Below are 23,085 nucleotides of genomic sequence, written 5' to 3'. Positions count from 1 at the left end.
AAAGAACATCAACCTATAATAGTGTAGTTCTATTTGAAGCTCAAATACCACCCATTTATCACTTCCCCTGCAAAGCATGTTTAAAGATACTAGCTCAACAAATTTGTGCAAGTAAATTATAGGGGGAAGAACATCAACCTATAATAGTATAGTTCTATGTGAAGCACGAATACCGCCCACCCATCACTTCCCCTGCAAAGCACGTTTACAGATACTAGCTAAACTGATTAATAAACGAATTTGCGCAAGTGAATTACAGGGGAAAGAACATCAGCCTATAATAGTATAGTTCCATGTGAAGCTCAAATACCACCCATTCATCACTTCCCCTGCAAAGCATGTCTACAGATACTAGCGTAACTGATTAATAAACGAATTTGCGCAAGTAAATTATAGGGGAAAGAACATCAGCCTATAATAGTATAGTTCCATGTGAAGCTCAAATTCCACCCATCCATCACCGCCCCTGCAAACATGGTTACATATACTAACTTAACTGATTAATAAACGAATTTCCGCAAGTAAATTATAGGGGAAACAACATCAGCCTATAATAGTATAGTTCTATGTGAAGCTAAAATACCACCCATTCATCACTGCCCCTGCAAACATGTTTACAGATACTGGCTAAACTCAATAAAAAACGAATTTGCGCAAGTGAATTATAGGGGAAAAAACATCAGCCCATAATAGTATAGTTCTATGTGAAGCTCAAATACCACCCATTCATCACTTCCCCTGCAAAGCGTGTTTACAGATACTAGCTTCACTGATTAATAAACGAATTTGCGCAAGTAAATATAGGGGAAACAACATCAGCCTATAATAGTATAGTTCCATGTCAAGCTCAAATTCCACCCATCCATCACTGCCGCTGCCAAGCATGTTTACAGATACTAGCTTGACTGATTAATAAACCAATCTGCGCATGTAAATTATAGGGGAAAGAACATCAGCCTATAATGGTATAGTTCCATGTGAAGCTCAAATTCCACCCATCCATCACTGCCTCTGCAAAGCACGAGCATGTTTACAGATACTAGCTTAACTGATTAATAAACGAATTTGCGCAAGTAAATTATAGGGGAAAGAACATCAGCCTATAATAGTATAGTTCCATGGGAAGCTCAAATACCACCCATTCATCACTTCCCCTGCAAAGCACGTTCACATATACTAGCTTAACTGATTAATAAACGAAGTTCCGCAAGTAAATTATAGGGGAAAGAACATCAGCCTATAATAGTATAGTTCAATGTTAAGCTCAAATACCACGCATTCATCACTTCCCCTGCAAAGCATGTTTACAGATACTAGCTTCACTGATTAATAAACAAATTTGCGCAAGTTATAAGGTAATGAACATCAGCCTGTAATAGTATAGTTCCATGTGAAGCTCAATTTCCACCCCTCCATCACTGCCCCTGCAAAACGTGTTTACAGACACTAGCCTAAATGATCCATAAACAAATTTGCGCAAGTAAATTATAGGAGAAAGAACATCAGCCTATAATAGTATAGTTCTATGTGAAGCTCAATTTCCACCCATCCATCACTGCCCCTGCAAAGCATGTTTCCGGATGTTAGCTTAACTGACTAATAAACGGATTTGCGCAAGTAAATTATAGGGGAAAGAACATCAGCCTATAATAGTATAGTTCCATGGGAAGCTCAAATACCACCCATTCATCACTTCCCCTGCAAAGCACGTTCACATATACTAGCTTAACTGATTAATAAACGAAGTTCCGCAAGTAAATTATAGGGGAAAGAACATCAGCCTATAATAGTATAGTTCCATGTGAAGCTCAATTTCCACACCTCCATCACTGCCCCTGCAAAGCGTGCTTACAGATACTAGCTTAAATGATTCATAAACAAATTTGCGCAAGTAAATTATGAGGGAAAGAACATCAGCTTATAATAGTATAGTTCTATGTGAAGCTCAAATTCCACACATCCATCACTGCCCCTGCAAAGCACGTTTACAGATACTAGCTTAACTGATTAATAAACGAATTTGCGCAAGTAAATTATAGGGGAAAGAACATCAGCCTATAATAGTATAGTTCAATGTTAAGCTCAAATACCACTCATTCATCACTTCCCCTGCAAAGCATGTTTACAGATACTAGCTTAACTGATTAATAAACAAATTTGCGCAAGTTATAAGGGAAAGAACACCAGCCTGTAATAGTATAGTTCCATGTGAAGCTCAATTTCCACCCCTCCATCACTGCCCCTGCAAAACGTGTTTACAGACACTAGCCTAAATGATTCATAAACAAATTTGCGCAAGTAAATTATAGGAGAAAGAACATCAGCCTATAATAGTATAGTTCTATGTGAAGCTCAATTTCCACCCATCCATCACTTCCCCTGCAAAGCATGTTTACAGATGTTAGCTTAACTGATTAATAAACGAATTTACGCAAGTAAATTATAGGGGAAAGAACATCAGCCTATAATAGTATAGTTCCATGTGACGTTCAAATTCCACCCATCCATCACTGCCCCTACAAAGCAAGTTTACAGATACTAGCTTAACTGATTAATAAACGAATTCGGGCAAGTAAATTATAGGGGAAACAACATCAGCCTATAATAGTATAGTCCTATGTGAAGCTCAAATACCACCCATTCATCACTTCCCCTGCAAAGCATGTTTACAGATACTAGCTTAACTGATTAATAAACAAATTTGCGCAAGTAAATTATAGGGGAAAGAACATCAGCCTGTAATAGCATAGTCCCATGTGAAGCTCAAATTCCACGCATCCATCACTGGCCCTGCAAAGCATGTTTACAGATACTAGCTTAACTGATTAATAAACGAATTTGCGCAAGTAAATTATAGGGGAAAGAACAACAGCTTATAATAGTATAGTTCTATGTGAAGCTCAAATTCCACCCATCCATCACTGCCCCTGCAAAGCATGTTTACAGATACTAGCTTCACTGATTAATAAATAAATTTGCGCAAGTAAATTATAGGGGAAAGAACATCAGCTTATAATATTATAGTTCTATGTGAAGCTCAAATTTCACCCCTCCATCACTGCCCCTGCAAAGCGTGTTTACAGATACTAGCTTAACTATTTATTAACGAATCTGTGCAAGTAAATTATATGGGAAAGAACATCAGCCTATAATAGTATAGTTCCATGTGAAGCTCAAGTTCCACCCATCCATCACTGCCCCTGCAAAGCACGTTTACAGATACTAGCTTAACTGATTAATAAACGAATTTGGGCAAGTAAATTAGAGGGGAAAGAACATCAGCCTATAATAGTAGAGTTCTATGTGAAGCTCAAATACCACTCATTCATCACTTCCCCTGCAAAGCATGTTTACAGATACTAGCTTAACTGACTAATAAACGGATTTGCGCAATAATTGGGGAAAGAACATCAGCCTATAATAGTATAGTTCTATGTGAAGCTCAAATACCACCCATCCATCACTTCCCCTACAAAGCATGTTTACAGATACTAGCTTAACTGATTAATAAACAAATTTGCGCAAGTAAATTATAGGGGAAAGAACATCAGCCTGTAATAGCATAGTCCCATGTGAAGCTCAAATTCCACGCATCCATCACTGCCCCTGCAAAGCATGTTTACAGATACTAGCTTAACTGATTAATAAACGAATTTGCGCAAGTAAATTATAGGGGAAAGAACAACAGCTTATAATAGTATAGTTCTATGTGAAGCTCAAGTTCCACCCATCCATCACTGCCCCTGCAAAGCACGTTTACAGATACTAGCTTAACTGATTAATAAACGAATTTGCGCAAGTAAATTAAAGGGAAAGAACAGCTTATAATAGTATAGTTCAATGTGAAGCTCAAATTCCACCCATCCATCACTGCCCATGCAAAGGATGTTTACAGATACTAGCTTAACTGATTAATAAACAAATTTGCGCGAATAAATTATAGGCGAAAGAACATGAGCCTATAATTGTACAGTACCATGTGAAGCTCAAATATCACCCATTCATCACTTCCCCTGAAAACCTTGGTTACAGATACTAGCTTAACTGATTAATAAACGAAGTTGCGCAAGTAAATTATAGAGGAAAGAACATCAGCCTGTAATAGCATAGTCCCATGTGAAGCTCAAATTCCACGCATCCATCACTGCCCCTGCAAAGCACGTTTACAGATACTAGCTTAACTGATTAATAAACGAATTTGCGCAAGTAAATTATAGGCGAAAGAACATCAGCTTATAATAGTATAGTTCTATGTGAAGCTCAAATTCCACCCATCCATCACTGCCCATGCAAAGCATGTTTACAGATACTAGCTTAACTGATTAATAAACAAATTTGCGCGAGTAAATTATAGGCGAAAGAACATGAGCCTATAATTGTACAGTACCATGTGAAGCTCAAATATCACCCATTCATCACTTCCCCTGAAAACCTTGGTTACAGATACTAGCTTAACTGATTAATAAACAAATTTGCGCAAGTAAATTATAGGGGAAAGAACATCAGCCTGTAATAGCATTGTCCCATGTGAAGCTCAAGTTCCACGCATCCATCACTGCCCCTGCAAAGCATGTTTACAGATACTAGCTTAACTGATTAATAAACGAATTTGCGCAAGTAAATTATAGGGGAAAGAACATCAGCCTATAATAGTATAGTTCCATGTGAAGCTCAAGTTCCACCCATCCATCACTGCCCCTGCAAAGCATGTTTACAGATACTAGCTTAACTGATTAATAAACGAATTTGCGCAAGTAAATTATAGGGGAAAGAACATCAGCTTATAATAGTATAGTTCTATGTGAAGCTCAAATTCCACCCATCCATCACTGCCCATGCAAAGCATGTTTACAGATACTAGCTTAACTGATTAATAAACAAATTTGCGCGAGTAAATTTTAGGCGAAAGAACATGAGCCTATAATTGTACAGTACCATGTGAAGCTCAAATATCACCCATTCATCACTTCCCCTGAAAACCTTGGTTACAGATACTAGCTTAACTGATTAATAAACGAAGTTGCGCAAGAAAATTATAGAGGAAAGAACATCAGCCTATGATAGTATAGTTCCATGTGAAGCTCAAATTCCACCCATCCATCACTGCACCTGCAAAGCGTGTTTACAGATACTAGCTTAACTGATGCATAAACAAATTTGCGCAAGTAAATTATAGGGGAAAGAACATCAGCTTATAATAGTATAGTTCTATGTGAAGCTCAAATTCCACCCATCCAACACTGCCCCTGCAAAGCATGTTTACAAATACTAGCTTAACTGATTAATAAACAAATTTGCGCAAGTAGATTATAGGGGAAAGAACATCAGCCTACAATAGTATAATTCTATGTGAAGCTCAAATTCCACCTATCCATCACTGCCCCTGCAAAGCACGTTTACAGATACTAGCCTAACTGATTAATAAACGAATTTGAGCAAGTAAATTATACGGGAAAGAACATCAGCCTATAATAGTATAGTTCCATGTGGAGCTCAAGTACCACACATTCATCACTTGCCCTGTAAAGCAAGTTTACAGATACTAGCTTAACTGATTAATAAAGAAATTTGCGCAAGTAAATTATAGGGGAAAGAACATCAGCCTATAATAGTAGAGTTCCATATGAAGCTCAAATTCCACCTATCCATCACTGCCCCTGCAAAGCATGTTTACAGATACTAGCTTAACTAATTAATAAACAAATTTACGCAAGTAAACTATAGGGGAAAGAACATCAGCTTATAATAGTATAGTTCCATGTGAAGCTCAAATACCACTCTTTCATCACTTCCCCTGCATAGTATGTTTACAGATACTAGCTTAAGTGACTAATAAACGAATTTGCGCAAGTAAATTATAGGAGAAAGAACATCAGCCTATAATACTATAGGTCCATGTGAAGCTCAAATTCCACCCATCCATCAATGCCCCTGCAAAGCACGTTTACAGATACTAGCTTAACTGATTCATAAACAAATTTGCGCAAGTAAATTATAGGTGAAAGAACATCAGCCTATAATAGTACAGTGTATATGAAGCTCAAATACCACCCATTCATCACTTCCCCTGCAAAGCATGTTTACAGATACTAGCTTAACTGACTAATAAACGGATTTGCGCTATAATTGGGGAAAGAACATCAGCCTATAATAGTATAGTTCTATGTGAAGCTCAAATACCACCCATCCATCACTTCCCCTACAAAGCATGTTTACAGATACTAGCTAAACTGATTAATAAACGAGTTTGCGCAAGTAAAGTATAGCGTAAACAACATCAGCCTATAATAGTATAGTTCTATGTGAAGCTCAAATACTACCCATTCATCACTTCCCCTGGAAAGCATGTTTGCAGATACAAGCTTAACTGATTAATAAACGAATTTACGCAAGTAAATTATAGGGGAAAGAACATCAGCCTATAATAGTATAGTTCCATGTGAAGCTCAATTTCCACACCTCCATCACTGCCCCTGCAAAGCGTGCTTACAGATACTAGCTTAAATGATTCATAAACAAATTTGCGCAAGTAAATTATGAGGGAAAGAACATCAGCTTATAATAGTATAGTTCTATGTGAAGCTCAAATTCCACACATCCATCACTGCCCCTGCAAAGCACGTTTACAGATACTAGCTTAACTGATTAATAAACGAATTTGCGCAAGTAAATTATAGGGGAAAGAACATCAGCCTACAATAGTATAGTTCAATGTTAAGCTCAAATACCACTCATTCATCACTTCCCCTGCAAAGCATGTTTACAGATACTAGCTTAACTGATTAATAAACAAATTTGCGCAAGTTATAAGGGAAAGAACACCAGCCTGTAATAGTATAGTTCCATGTGAAGCTCAATTTCCACCCCTCCATCACTGCCCCTGCAAAACGTGTTTACAGACACTAGCCTAAATGATTCATAAACAAATTTGCGCAAGTAAATTATAGGAGAAAGAACATCAGCCTATAATAGTATAGTTCTATGTGAAGCTCAATTTCCACCCATCCATCACTTCCCCTGCAAAGCATGTTTACAGATGTTAGCTTAACTGATTAATAAACGAATTTACGCAAGTAAATTATAGGGGAAAGAACATCAGCCTATAATAGTATAGTTCCATGTGACGTTCAAATTCCACCCATCCATCACTGCCCCTACAAAGCAAGTTTACAGATACTAGCTTAACTGATTAATAAACGAATTCGGGCAAGTAAATTATAGGGGAAACAACATCAGCCTATAATAGTATAGTCCTATGTGAAGCTCAAATACCACCCATTCATCACTTCCCCTGCAAAGCATGTTTACAGATACTAGCTTAACTGATTAATAAACAAATTTGCGCAAGTAAATTATAGGGGAAAGAACATCAGCCTGTAATAGCATAGTCCCATGTGAAGCTCAAATTCCACGCATCCATCACTGCCCCTGCAAAGCATGTTTACAGATACTAGCTTAACTGATTAATAAACGAATTTGCGCAAGTAAATTATAGGGGAAAGAACAACAGCTTATAATAGTATAGTTCTATGTGAAGCTCAAATTCCACCCATCCATCACTGCCCCTGCAAAGCATGTTTACAGATACTAGCTTCACTGATTAATAAATAAATTTGCGCAAGTAAATTATAGGGGAAAGAACATCAGCTTATAATATTATAGTTCTATGTGAAGCTCAAATTTCACCCCTCCATCACTGCCCCTGCAAAGCGTGTTTACAGATACTAGCTTAACTATTTATTAACGAATCTGTGCAAGTAAATTATATGGGAAAGAACATCAGCCTATAATAGTATAGTTCCATGTGAAGCTCAAGTTCCACCCATCCATCACTGCCCCTGCAAAGCACGTTTACAGATACTAGCTTAACTGATTAATAAACGAATTTGGGCAAGTAAATTAGAGGGGAAAGAACATCAGCCTATAATAGTAGAGTTCTATGTGAAGCTCAAATACCACTCATTCATCACTTCCCCTGCAAAGCATGTTTACAGATACTAGCTTAACTGACTAATAAACGGATTTGCGCAATAATTGGGGAAAGAACATCAGCCTATAATAGTATAGTTCTATGTGAAGCTCAAATACCACCCATCCATCACTTCCCCTACAAAGCATGTTTACAGATACTAGCTTAACTGATTAATAAACAAATTTGCGCAAGTAAATTATAGGGGAAAGAACATCAGCCTGTAATAGCATAGTCCCATGTGAAGCTCAAATTCCACGCATCCATCACTGCCCCTGCAAAGCATGTTTACAGATACTAGCTTAACTGATTAATAAACGAATTTGCGCAAGTAAATTGTAGGGGAAAGAACAACAGCTTATAATAGTATAGTTCTATGTGAAGCTCAAGTTCCACCCATCCATCACTGCCCCTGCAAAGCACGTTTACAGATACTAGCTTAACTGATTAATAAACGAATTTGCGCAAGTAAATTATAGGGGAAAGAACAGCTTATAATAGTATAGTTCAATGTGAAGCTCAAATTCCACCCATCCATCACTGCCCATGCAAAGGATGTTTACAGATACTAGCTTAACTGATTAATAAACAAATTTGCGCGAATAAATTATAGGCGAAAGAACATGAGCCTATAATTGTACAGTACCATGTGAAGCTCAAATATCACCCATTCATCACTTCCCCTGAAAACCTTGGTTACAGATACTAGCTTAACTGATTAATAAACGAAGTTGCGCAAGTAAATTATAGAGGAAAGAACATCAGCCTGTAATAGCATAGTCCCATGTGAAGCTCAAATTCCACGCATCCATCACTGCCCCTGCAAAGCACGTTTACAGATACTAGCTTAACTGATTAATAAACGAATTTGCGCAAGTAAATTATAGGCGAAAGAACATCAGCTTATAATAGTATAGTTCTATGTGAAGCTCAAATTCCACCCATCCATCACTGCCCATGCAAAGCATGTTTACAGATACTAGCTTAACTGATTAATAAACAAATTTGCGCGAGTAAATTATAGGCGAAAGAACATGAGCCTATAATTGTACAGTACCATGTGAAGCTCAAATATCACCCATTCATCACTTCCCCTGAAAACCTTGGTTACAGATACTAGCTTAACTGATTAATAAACAAATTTGCGCAAGTAAATTATAGGGGAAAGAACATCAGCCTGTAATAGCATTGTCCCATGTGAAGCTCAAATTCCACGCATCCATCACTGCCCCTGCAAAGCATGTTTACAGATACTAGCTTAACTGATTAATAAACGAATTTGCGCAAGTAAATTATAGGGGAAAGAACATCAGCCTATAATAGTATAGTTCCATGTGAAGCTCAAGTTCCACCCATCCATCACTGCCCCTGCAAAGCATGTTTACAGATACTAGCTTAACTGATTAATAAACGAATTTGCGCAAGTAAATTATAGGGGAAAGAACATCAGCTTATAATAGTATAGTTCTATGTGAAGCTCAAATTCCACCCATCCATCACTGCCCATGCAAAGCATGTTTACAGATACTAGCTTAACTGATTAATAAACAAATTTGCGCGAGTAAATTTTAGGCGAAAGAACATGAGCCTATAATTGTACAGTACCATGTGAAGCTCAAATATCACCCATTCATCACTTCCCCTGAAAACCTTGGTTACAGATACTAGCTTAACTGATTAATAAACGAAGTTGCGCAAGAAAATTATAGAGGAAAGAACATCAGCCTATGATAGTATAGTTCCATGTGAAGCTCAAATTCCACCCATCCATCACTGCACCTGCAAAGCGTGTTTACAGATACTAGCTTAACTGATGCATAAACAAATTTGCGCAAGTAAATTATAGGGGAAAGAACATCAGCTTATAATAGTATAGTTCTATGTGAAGCTCAAATTCCACCCATCCAACACTGCCCCTGCAAAGCATGTTTACAAATACTAGCTTAACTGATTAATAAACAAATTTGCGCAAGTAGATTATAGGGGAAAGAACATCAGCCTACAATAGTATAATTCTATGTGAAGCTCAAATTCCACCTATCCATCACTGCCCCTGCAAAGCACGTTTACAGATACTAGCCTAACTGATTAATAAACGAATTTGAGCAAGTAAATTATACGGGAAAGAACATCAGCCTATAATAGTATAGTTCCATGTGGAGCTCAAGTACCACACATTCATCACTTGCCCTGTAAAGCAAGTTTACAGATACTAGCTTAACTGATTAATAAAGAAATTTGCGCAAGTAAATTATAGGGGAAAGAACATCAGCCTATAATAGTAGAGTTCCATATGAAGCTCAAATTCCACCTATCCATCACTGCCCCTGCAAAGCATGTTTACAGATACTAGCTTAACTAATTAATAAACAAATTTACGCAAGTAAACTATAGGGGAAAGAACATCAGCTTATAATAGTATAGTTCCATGTGAAGCTCAAATACCACTCTTTCATCACTTCCCCTGCATAGTATGTTTACAGATACTAGCTTAAGTGACTAATAAACGAATTTGCGCAAGTAAATTATAGGAGAAAGAACATCAGCCTATAATACTATAGGTCCATGTGAAGCTCAAATTCCACCCATCCATCAATGCCCCTGCAAAGCACGTTTACAGATACTAGCTTAACTGATTCATAAACAAATTTGCGCAAGTAAATTATAGGTGAAAGAACATCAGCCTATAATAGTACAGTGTATATGAAGCTCAAATACCACCCATTCATCACTTCCCCTGCAAAGCATGTTTACAGATACTAGTTTAACTGACTAATAAACGGATTTGCGCTATAATTGGGGAAAGAACATCAGCCTATAATAGTATAGTTCTATGTGAAGCTCAAATACCACCCATCCATCACTTCCCCTACAAAGCATGTTTACAGATACTAGCTAAACTGATTAATAAACGAGTTTGCGCAAGTAAAGTATAGCGTAAACAACATCAGCCTATAATAGTATAGTTCTATGTGAAGCTCAAATACTACCCATTCATCACTTCCCCTGGAAAGCATGTTTGCAGATACTAGCTTAACTGATTAATAAGCGAATTTTGGCAAGTAAATTACAGGGGAAAGAACATAAGCCTATAATAGTATAGTTCTATGTGAAGCTCCAATTCCACCCATCCATCACTGCCCCTGCAAAGCATGTTTACAGATACTAGCTTAACTGATTAATAAACGAATTTGCGCAAGTAAATTATAGGGGAAAGAATATCAGCTTATAATAGTATAGTTCTATGTGAAGCTCAAATTCCACCCATCCATCACTGCCCCTGCAATGCATGTTTACAGATACTAGCTTAACTGATTAATAAACGAATTTCCGCAAGTAAATTATAGGGGAAAGAACATCAACCTATAATAGTATAATTCCATGTGAAGCTCAAATTCCACCCATCCATCACGGCCCCTGCAAAGCACGTTTACAGATGCTAGCTTAACTGATTAATAAACGAATTTGGGCAAGTAAATTATAGGGGAAAGAACATCAGCCTATAATAGTATAGTTCTATGTGAAGCTCAAGTACCACCCTTTCATCACTTGCCCTGCAAAGCATGTTTACAGATACTAGCTTAACTAATTAATAGACGAATTTGCGCAAGTAAATTATAGGGGAAAGGATGATAGTATATGATAGTATAGTTCTATGTGAAGCTCAAATTCCACCCAACCATCACTGCCCCTGCAAAGCATGGTTACAGATACTAGCTTAACTGACTAATAAACGTATTTGCGCAATAATTGGGGAAAGAACATCAGCCTATGATAGTATAGTTCTATGTGAAGCTCAAATTCCACCCATCCATCACTGCCCCTGCAAAGCATGGTTACAGATACTAGCTTCATCATCATCATCATCATCATCACCAACCTAGTTACGCCCACTGCAGGGCAAAGGCGTCTACCATACTTCTCCAACTACCCCGGTCATGTACTAATTGCGGCCATGTTGTCCCTGCAAACGTCTTAATGTCATCCGCCCACCTAAGTTACTGCCGCCCCCTGCTACGCTTCCCTTCCCTTGGAATCCAGTCCGTAACCCTTAATGACCATCGGTTATCTTCCCTCCTCATTACATGTCCGACCCATGCCCATTTCTTTTTCTTGATTTCAACTAAGATGTCATTTACCCGCGTTTGTTCCCTCACCCAATCTGCTCTTTTCTTATCCCTTAACGTGACACCCATCATTCTTCTTTCCATATCTCGTTGCGTCGTCCTCAATTTCAGCAGAACCCTTTTCATAAGCCTCCAGGTTTCTGCCCCATATGTGAGTACTGGTAACACACAACTGTTATACACTTTCCTTTTGAGGGCTAGTGGCAACCTGCTGTTCATGATTTGAGAATGCCTGCCAAACGCACCCCAGCCCATTCTTATTCTTCTGGTTATTTCAGTCTCATGATCCGGTTCCGTGGTCACTACCTGCCCTAAGTAGATGTATTCCCTTACCACTTCCAGTGCCTCGCTACCTATCGTAAACTGCTGTTCTCTTCCGAGACTGTTAAACATTACTTTAGTTTTCTGCAGATTAATTTTCAGACCCACCCTTCTGCTTTAACCGATTAATAAACGAATTTGCGCAAGTAAATTATAGCGGAAAGAACATCAGCCTATAATAGTGTAGTTCCATGTGAAGCTCAATTTCCACCCATCCATCACTGCCCCTGCAAACATGGTTACAGATACTAGCTTAACTGATTAATAAACGAAGTTGCGCAAGTAAAATATAGGGGAAAGAACATCAGCCTATAATAGTATAGTTTCAGGTGAAGCTCAAATTCCACCCATCCATCACTTCCCCTGCAAAGCATGTTTACAGATACTAGCTTAACTGACTAATAAACGGATTTGCGCAATAATTGGGGAAAGAACATCAGCCTATAATAGTATAGTTCTATGTGAAGCTCAAATACTAACCATTCATCACTTGCCCTGCAAAGCATGTTTACAGATGCTAGCTTAACTGATTAATAAACGAATTTACGCAAGTAAATTATACGGGAAAGAACATCAGCCTATAATAGTATAGTTCCATGTGAAGCTCAAATTCCACCCATCCATCACTGCCCCTGAAAAGCACGTTTACAGATGCTAGCTTAACTGACTAATAAACGGATTTACGCAATAATTTGGGGAAGAACATCAGCCTATAATAGTATCGTTCTATGTGAAGCTCAAATACCACCCGTCCATCACTTCCCCTGTAAATGCTTGTTTACAGATACTTATTTGAATAATAAACGAATCTGCGCAAATAACTTATAGCGGACAAAAACACCTACCCACAGTAGTATAGTTATATGTGAAGCACAAATTCGACCCATTCATGACTCTCCCTGCAACTCGTTAGAGACACTAACTTGATTCATAAACAAGTTTGCGTAAATAACTTATAGCGAAAGAAAAATACGTTAGCCTACACGGGTATGTAAGGACCTCAGCTCAGTCGTGTTACCTCAGTGTTATGTGGAGCTCAAAATAGACCCAGCCATCGCTCCCCGTACAAATGCCCGCTTAGAGACACTAACTTACTTGATTAATGAACGAATTTCACTAAATAAGTTATAATGGAAGAAATCCTCAGCCCATAGTAGTATAGTTCCATGTGAAGCACAAACTCCCCCCATTCATGAATCCCCCCGCAAAGCATGTTCACAGATACTTACTTGATTGATAAAGGAATTTGCGCAAATATATTATAGCGGACAAAAACGCCAGCCTACAATAGTATAGTTCTATGTGAAGATCAAGTTCGACCCATCCATCACTCCCCCTGCAAATGCTTACACACACTAACTTGAGTCAGGAAGGATTTTGCGCAAATAACTTGTAGCGAAAAAAAAAACATCAGCTATGTTAGAACCTTAGCTCGATTGTGTTAGCGCAGTCATTTGTGAAGCTCAAATTCTGGAGATTGTGGTAATATGCCGCCAACTGTGTTGGCGAAAATGCAAAGAAAGCTGACCACCTCACTGGATCACAGACGCAGATCAATCAATCAATCAATCAATCAAATCTTTATTTCCAACGACAGTTGGGGCTCCCTTAGGCGAAAAGCGGTAGTAGCACCACTTGAAAATACCTAAAGGGCCACGTACATGACAGCGGTATTACGATTCATACGTTCAAAAACAAATTTACAATAACCAAGTAAAATATGCAGTTCAAAAAAAAATTAAGAGGTTGTGCAAATGCAACAACGGAACAATAGAACAAATAATATCAATATATAAGTACACTCCAGAACAGTTGTACATTATAGTTCTAATATTCAATGTTCACGTGAACACACATCATAAAATGACGAAAATAAACGTGTTAGAAGGAATAATGAAACATACTTGATCATGTTCGGGCAGTACAAAACACATTAGACAAGAGTTAGAAAAAATTCACGCATTTCTTTTTTTGTAAACGTAGAAAAGTTGGCGTCTTTCTCTTCATATTTATTAAGTAGGGACGGCAGTGTGAATCGAAGAGACTGCAAAAAATAGGCCGTGCGGGAACGAGGAACAAGCCACTTGTCGGTGCTGCGGGTGCGTGAATCAGTGTAATACATGCTTATATTAGATAAATCCTTAATAAAAACTTTGAATTGCTCGTTTGAAAAGAAATAAGCATACATTAAACGAAAATCGAACATGCGTTTCACACTGAATATTTTATAGCGGGTAAACAATGTAACTGTAGAACTATTGCGCGGGACGTTTGCAATATACCGAAGAGCTCTTTTCTGCAATAGGTGAATTGCATTTATGTTACTAAGGGTTGTGGTGCCCCAGACTAACAGGCAGTAATTTATATGGGAAGAAAACAGAGCATGATAAATCTGAAGTTTAGCATTTTCTGGAAGAAAGTGCCTACATCGTGACAGAACACCAGCAGCACGTGATAACGATTTAGTCAGTGATTCAATATGACACGTCCATGTCATATGAGCAGAAAAAGTCACGCCCAGAAGTTTATGTTTCTCCACTATTTCGACGGGTATTCCCGTCGAAATAGTGGAGATTGAATCACCGACTAAATCGTTATCGCGTGCTGCTGGTGTTCTGTCACGATGTAGGCACTTTCTTCCAGAAAATGCTAAACTTCAGATTTATCATGCTCTGTTTTCTTCCCATATAAATTACTGCCTGTTAGTCTGGGGCACCACAACCCTTAGTAACATAAATGCAATTCACCTATTGCAGAAAAGAGCCCTTCGGTATATTGCAAACGTCCCGCGCAATAGTTCTACAGTTACATTGTTTACCCGCTATAAAATATTCAGTGTGAAACGCATGTTCGATTTTCGTTTAATGTATGCTTATTTCTTTTCAAACGAGCAATTCAAAGTTTTTATTAAGGATTTATCTAATATAAGCATGTATTACACTGATTCACGCACCCGCAGCACCGACAAGTGGCTTGTTCCTCGTTCCCGCACGGCCTATTTTTTGCAGTCTCTTCGATTCACACTGCCGTCCCTACTTAATAAATATGAAGAGAAAGACGCCAACTTTTCTACGTTTACAAAAAAAGAAATGCGTGAATTTTTTCTAACTCTTGTCTAATGTGTTTTGTACTGCCCGAACATGATCAAGTATGTTTCATTATTCCTTCTAACACGTTTATTTTCGTCATTTTATGATGTGTGTTCACGTGAACATTGAATATTAGAACTATAATGTACAACTGTTCTGGAATGTACTTATATATTGACATTATTTGTTCTATTGTTCCGTTGTTGTATTTGCACAACCTCTTAATTTTTTTTTGAACTGCATATTTTACTTGGTTATTGTAAATTTGTTGTTGAACGTATGAATCGTAATACCGCTGTCATGTACGTGGCCCTTTAGGTATTTTCAAGTGGTGCTACTACCGCTTTTCGCCTAAGGGAGCCCCAACTGTCGTTGGAAATAAAGATTTGATTGATTGATTGATTGATTGATTGATTGATTGATTGATTGATTGATTGATTGATTGATTGATTGATTGATTGATTGATTGATTGATGCTTTTTTTTTGATCGCCATTTTGCGATCACAGCGCCGTCTACTGTCCGGCGCCATGCTGGTATGGGAGATCGCGATGCAGAGTGCACGACAAACGTGCTGTCGACGGCGAGAAGCAAGTTTTCGCAGTTTTCTACGGGTGTCAGCAAGTTGATTTGAATGCAAAACTTCAAAGCGTGTTCATCAAAAAAAGCTTCGATATAGCCGCAATATCAAACGGCAACGGGCCTAGAGGCGCTCCCGCAGCTCTGCCCACGATCGAAGTAGGAGGCGAGTCAACTCTGAACATTGTCGATACGTAACGTATATATTTAACGTGTTATTATTGTATGTCTAGCCATGATCTCTATTAAACTCTATTATCACTCAGGCGAAGATTATCACGCTGGTGCGGTGAGCCGCACCAGCGTACATCCCAATCGCGGTAACTGCCTCCTCGAGGGAGCTGAAAAACGAAGAACTACTCTTTGCAACAGCAACTTTATTTTCTGCAGCAATACAGCGCGCGATCAGCGGCGTCAACAGCTTGCCGGCGAGATTCGGAAGCACGGGAGAGCCCGTGTGAACTAGCGCTGGCCGGAACGCGGTAGGGATGGCTTTGGTAACAGAACGGAAAAGAACACACCTTCATTTCTTAGTTGGCCCGTAGTGTTTTCATAACACGTCCTCGGTCAACTTCCACGAGAAAGTTGGTTGCCAAGCATGATAATCTTAGAACACGTTTGAACAGAATAATGTTATGTCTGTGCGCAAAGAAATAGTTAACTTCGTCCATTCGCAATAGTTGACCGACTCGAATACGCACTTTCTTTCATATCCCAGTTTCATCATGGGTGCGAATTTAGAGTTCGTTGCCGAGCGCTCACTGAGAACAACACCTTCCGAACATACACGCGATAGAATCAAGTCCTTTCTGTTTACGCTGGCAATACAAACCGGACGCTTCTCCGGTATCGCCGCGGTGGTGTTCACGAAGTCGCCGCGGCTGAAGACGCACTTAACCCTTGCTTCCCAAAGTTATTTTTGCGGCCGAATACAGCAGCGTGGTAGCCCGTCGAGCTTGAATCGTCTGATATCGCAGAAATCCCAGACAGAACACGTTAGAATCGTATTAACTCGTAATTAAACCGATACCTTTGCAAGCTGCCACGGGGAGCTAGAAAACGGAATCCGCACGAACCAGTGCGAGGAGGAGAGCGGCGCGGCGCGCTGGTTCGAGGCTACGTTCCTCCTCGCCGATAAAACAGTCTATAGAAAAGCTTAGGCCATTCATTCCATGATACTACAATTCCTGACGTGACAGCGTAATCGAAACCATGCAATACTAATGCAGGGCAAACCTACCCACCATACATCTTTTACGGCTGCGAATTAGTAGTGAAAGGAAGTCTGCAAGCATAAGACGGGATCAAACGGCGCAAGACAAGGGTTATGGGAAATCACTGGTAGAGCATAAACACGCTGATAGTGATGGTGATGACAGCTATAATTATTTTCCTGGAGGCTGGCTTCCTATATTGCTTCCATTTTTAAAGGTCACCGACGACTGACGCTAAGAGGTGTAATGGGTAACGAGACGAACCGACGGCGTCCGTTTAAGAAAGAACTGAGAAAAGTGACAATTGCTCATAAAGAAAGGAGATGTCGTGCGTGAGCGTGAAAGACGTGGCTCTGTTGCATAACTAGTTATGATAACCCAGAATGATAACATAGGCTTATTTGTACATTTTCAATTATTTGTCCTTAACATTGCGCTGTGTTCGCCCGCATCACTTGTATCTGCCCGTTTTTGCACTTTCTTAATATTTGTATTACATAGCCAACTAGGAATGTCGTAACTTTTTTATTCGACAAACTTAAAATGGTGAGGCAATCGTGCCATTTCGACTAATAGAGAAACCAGTGTGACATGACTGTCAGGAAAACTGTAATGCATCGTATAAACCACTCGAATGTATACAAGAAAATTTCTGCTTTACAACATCGCAAGAGGTAAAAAGCAGAACTAGACCTGTTTCATTTCTCTGAGGCATTTCTAGGCGTTCGACTGTCCCAATTTCGCAACTGCGATCGCTTGGCTACGCTCATCGTAGGAATAATCACCCATGAGTTAAGTAGGACAACGTGGTTTCTCGAGTAGTAAGATGAACAGCAGGAACCGAACACCTGTTTTGACTAGGAATTGATGGTTTTGCTCAGAACGGTGTAGAATAATGTCATTGCCTTATAAATATAAAAAAGACGGCAGACGAAAAGTACGAAAGTACAAAAAAGTCAATATCTTGGAGTCAAATTTTGTTTCCTGAATGAACACGCTGTTGTAAAACATGCAATAAACCAGTCGGCCCAAATTCTCGCCCCGATATGTCTGATGCATGACAGATGAATAAAATATGCACATCCGATGCACTTTTCGTAATCTCTGTCAAGCGAAGCTGAAGTGAAGCGTGTAAATATGTGCTATAGACGAAAGGGCGATGCATAAAACTGTTCTCACTTTCATCCTGTGCCGCATTTAATCCCATTAAAATGTATGTTTCTCAAACACAAGGGTCACAATTTCAATCTCGTGCAATATTTCATGTTTATCGACTACACCGTTCAAAAAAAAGAAAAGCTATGAGCACATTCAAGCATAGAGTCAGGCGGCTACGGAGCATTAGAAATTTACGCTGAGATGTCACGTGGACAAATGCAACTTATGATGCTTGTCGATGCAAGAATGGCGATGACAGGTGTATGCACAGAAAATTATGGCGCATGTCTAGATACGTTTATGATTATGTACCTCTTATGTCACAGCGACATACCCACCGGAACATACCGAATGGATAATTCAAATAAAATGAAGTGCACCAAAGCATCAGCTTATTATAATGTGCTAATTCGTTAGGACCGTCTGTGCTTCGGAGATACACATCTGCCGAGATGCCGACCGACAAGGAAGCAGCAACCGCTGCCACGCCAAACCCGGGAGGGTAGGCAAAGAAACCTTTGCTTTAAAATACACACTTATCTAAATGTTTGCGCAACCTATGGATTGCTCATATAAAGGTTGGCCCTACCACACCTTTGAGGTTGTTTGCGTAATCGTTACGCTATTCTCCACTCTGCGGTTAGCCGTCTGCATGCCAACCTATCTCGCACATTAAGGCGAGCCTCCGCGCCGCATGTTACCAGATGGTTTAACCTCTTAGTGTAAAGTGAATAACTTGTGTATCTTTGTGCGCGCCCGTGAGAAGAATAGAAAAAGACAGATTGAGAAGACGAAGGTCTAACGACGACCGCACATTGTGAAGGACGAAAACGGCGCTGAAGTACGGCAGAAACGGCGAGGACGTCGTGCTGACGACAGTAGCAAGAACACTGTTATGATGTCCCAAAGAAGACGTCGGCAAGACGACGACAACACCGCCATGGTGATGGCGAGGGTGACAAAGCTTTAATGTAACGGCAGCATGACGTAGATGACACGACCACTAAAGTGGTCTGGCGAAGACAGCACGATAACAGCGACAAAAATACCGAAATGACGACGACGACATGGCAACATTAACAATATGACGAAGACGTTGACGCGCTGAGCACAACCACAATATTACAAAACGACGGCGATGTGACGAATATGTAATGGTCACTATGACGTCAGGGCATGACTACAGTGCTGTGCAGAAATCACCGCAGAATATTTCCAATGTAAGCGAAAAGCCCGAATGAGCAAACGAACCAATGGGTCAACTAATGAACCACTGAAAGAGGGAACTAGGAAATGAACTAATGAACTACTGAACGAACGAACGAACGAACCACTGAATGACAAAAGTGGCGAAAGGTCCAATGAGCGTTTACCTTGCAGAGTCCGAACACCTACCACTGACCATCCACGAAAACGGGTGAAAGCGGCAAAACAAAAAAAATTATTCACAAGAAGGTGCAACCACAAACATTCCATCGCGCGCTCTTGAGCCGCTGCCTAATTATAATCATCAATGACTATGTACGCGCTGTACAAAATTCAGGGTTGCAACTTTTTCCTGCCACAGCAGTTCAGTAGTCATGCACCAATGGCAGCCATCGTCACGTCGTCCTGTCAGCGTCGTTGTGCAGTAATATTGCTTTCGGGCGCAGCATGTCGCTATCGCTGATTATCATATTATTATTATTATTATTATCATTATTATCATTATTATCATTATTATCATTATTATTAATATTATTATTATTATTATTATTATTATTATTATTATTATTATTATTATTATTATTATTATTATTATTATTATTATTATTATTATTATTATTATTATTATTATTATTATTATTATTATTATAGGTTTATAAATGAATGTAACACAAAGAACTACGGGCCAGAATTTTTTAAAATGGCCTGACGAGACAAGAGTTCGCGAAAGCCGCAAACAGAAGTGACCATAAGACACTAGGTACATATCGCACACGAAGAAAGGTTTCAAAGATCGCCCACGAAAGAAACAGGCACGTGCAGAAGCAATATGTTATATGATATAATGGCCTCACTAATTAAGCAGAAGGGGCAAAGCAGTCTCGATTGTTCAAAATTTTAACCTAATGCCTACAGTGGTGCCTGGTGCTGACGTGACGGGAACGGGTGAAACAGGCAAAAGAAACAGCTGTTCGCTTAAATTTTGCAGCCATAAACATTCTACAGCCAACACTGCAACTTTTTCCTGCCACAGCAGTTAAGCAGTCTTGTCACCGACGACATAGTCATCACCACGTCGTCGTGTTAACGTCGTTGCATCGTAACCTTGGCGCGCATCATTGATGAATGACATGCTGACATATTAACGATTTCTTAATACTAAAATGTATCACAAATTCCAAAGACCCACACATAACTCCTAAACAATGATGTGACAAGTGAAAACAGAGTTGCCGAAAGCTACTAACAGAGAGCCCATAGTGCACACAAAGCAAAGCTTCAAAAAAAAAATAAATTAAGTTATGGGGTTTAACGTGCCAAAACCACTTTCTGATTATGAGGCACGCCGTAATGGAAGACTCCGGAAATTTCGACCACCTGGGGTTCTTTAACGTGCGCCTAAATCTGAGCAGCAAAGTTTCAAGGATCTTCCAAAATGAAAACAAGCACGGGCAAGAACAAAGTGGTATGCAATGCCCTGTATTCGCCCTTAAAGCAGCATGGACAACGTAAACTCGATTGTTCCTAATTTTAACCTGGTGCGTCCTCGAATACCGAAGAAACTCTTTCCCATAAAGATACGATCGCTCTTCAGTGACGCTCAGGGACATAAGCACGTAGCCGCAACAGATGAGCGTAGATTGCCGTCTGTGACCGCCTACGCAGAACTGCCGAACCACGCTTTCTTTCAACGCTACAGCTCTCCCGAAGACGCGTGACTGCAAATCCTTCTTTGTGTGTCAGCAGCATTCTTATCCCTCGACAAGCATCGCACGTCGTCCACGTGACATCGCTACGCAGGCGTGCCACACTGGGCGCATCCACCTGATTGGTTGCTTGCATTTCGTAATAGCTTCGGGACGGTTTAGTGCGGTTATAAAAATTGTCCGAGGTGAACTTTTTGCATAAACATTGCATAAATTGGCCCGTTGCATAGGATGAAATAAAACGATTGTACGCATCGCCGTTAATCGTATGGCATCTATATATAAAGTGTTGCTTCAAATAGATTGCAGCATGTGCCTTGGACCTGCAAAAATTATATATATATATATATATATATATATATATATATATATATATATATATATATATATATATATATATATTCTTTTTTTTTGCGGCATAACTTTATTGCTCTTGGCATGCACCTGATTCGGCATATTTTCCACCGATGATGCCACGGCAGAAACTAGCAAAAACATCACAAAACGTCGGCCAACGTGCAATAATGCTTTAATGCGCCTTTAGCAATTTTTGAATTGCGTTTCCAAATATGGAGCGAAAAGGTTGTTTTCAACGCGCCGACATTACATTCGGCGAGATGCTGCGCTAAACTGGCAGCTCCAGTGCACTGGTCTAATGGTTGATAGGGCCGGAAAAAAGCGCTTTACAGCAAAAATCAACCAAAGGTAAGCACCGCATAGCTCCTACACAAAAATTTCAGTAACCGAAATTACTTCACTTTAAAGAAATAGAAACGATTGCGCTCACCTTGTCTCCTAGGAAACAGAACTTGGCCCGGCTGTGCGTCCTCCCGTTGTTCGAACCATGAGCCACGAGGTAGTCCTACACACACAAGCAGCCAACATTCTTTCAGTCAATTTGTGGCGCCTTCGAACATGTTCAGGCCTGGCGGCACAAGCTAAAGTTATTCACGAAAACAGGTAAGCCTTCTTGCGCTCAGTCACATGCACCCACGAATGGCGAAATGGCAGCCAACGCGAAATCAAGTCGCGATATTAGAGTAGGCTACGTCGCCTGCTGCTGTGGCAAAGTCAACGTTTACGTACGAAGAATTGGCCGAACTAATAAAACGCGGTGGGGACGAAATTATTTTTTTCAGCACATCGACATAAAATTCCGTGGCCTGTTGCACTGGACTGGCAATTGTAATGCGTTTGTCTAACGGTTGATAAGCATATTTGGGGACCAGGAAAAAGAAAGCGTTTCGCAGCAAGAGGAGTAGAAGGCATTTAGCATAGGTGCTGCGCGAAATATTGATTGCCGTATTTTTTTTCAAAACCGTTGCAAGAATTGGTCTCACCTCGCCTCCTGAGAAACGCAGCTTGGCCCCGCTGTCCGAACCCGCGTTGTTCGAGCCAGCGGAATGTAACTGAAGTGAAGAACGCATTCTTTCTGTCACTTCTTGATCCCTTCGAAAGAGCGGCGCGGGTTGCGGCTCGGCGGCAGAAGCTATACTTCACGAAATCAGGGGCGCGATCGGAGATCGGTTGTTCGGAGCGCGCGGATTGGCCTAGACCGCGCCGACTTCATCAGGCGCGCCAAGTCGGCACTCTCGCACGCAATCGCACAACCCGACAAAGGTCAAAATGGCAGCCAAGGTCAAAGCTAGCCGCGATATCAGTGAAGGCTACATCGCCTGCTATTGCGGCGAAGTCCCAGTGCAAAGAAATTGCCTTA

The 23,085-nt window shown here is 39.9% G+C and overlaps 1 protein-coding gene across 1 annotated transcript in view; it reads right to left on the bottom strand.

Annotated features, from left to right (window-relative positions):
• LOC142559932 (uncharacterized) overlaps positions 1-22,839 on the bottom strand; it is a 125,175-nt gene extending 102,336 nt beyond the window's left edge. The window contains exons 1-2 of the mRNA XM_075671631.1: positions 22,709-22,839; positions 22,156-22,230 (exon numbers count right to left, since the gene is read on the bottom strand). Coding sequence (XP_075527746.1) covers positions 22,156-22,230; positions 22,709-22,795 — 162 coding nt within the window. The 5' untranslated portion in view covers positions 22,796-22,839. The remainder of the gene's footprint in view (positions 1-22,155; positions 22,231-22,708) is intronic.
• Positions 22,840-23,085: the final 246 nt, after the last annotated feature.

This window comes from Dermacentor variabilis, chromosome 10 (genome assembly GCF_050947875.1).
Source record: "Dermacentor variabilis isolate Ectoservices chromosome 10, ASM5094787v1, whole genome shotgun sequence".
Classification (NCBI taxonomy): domain Eukaryota; kingdom Metazoa; phylum Arthropoda; class Arachnida; order Ixodida; family Ixodidae; genus Dermacentor; species Dermacentor variabilis.
This window is presented reverse-complemented; position numbering and strand designations above follow the sequence as displayed.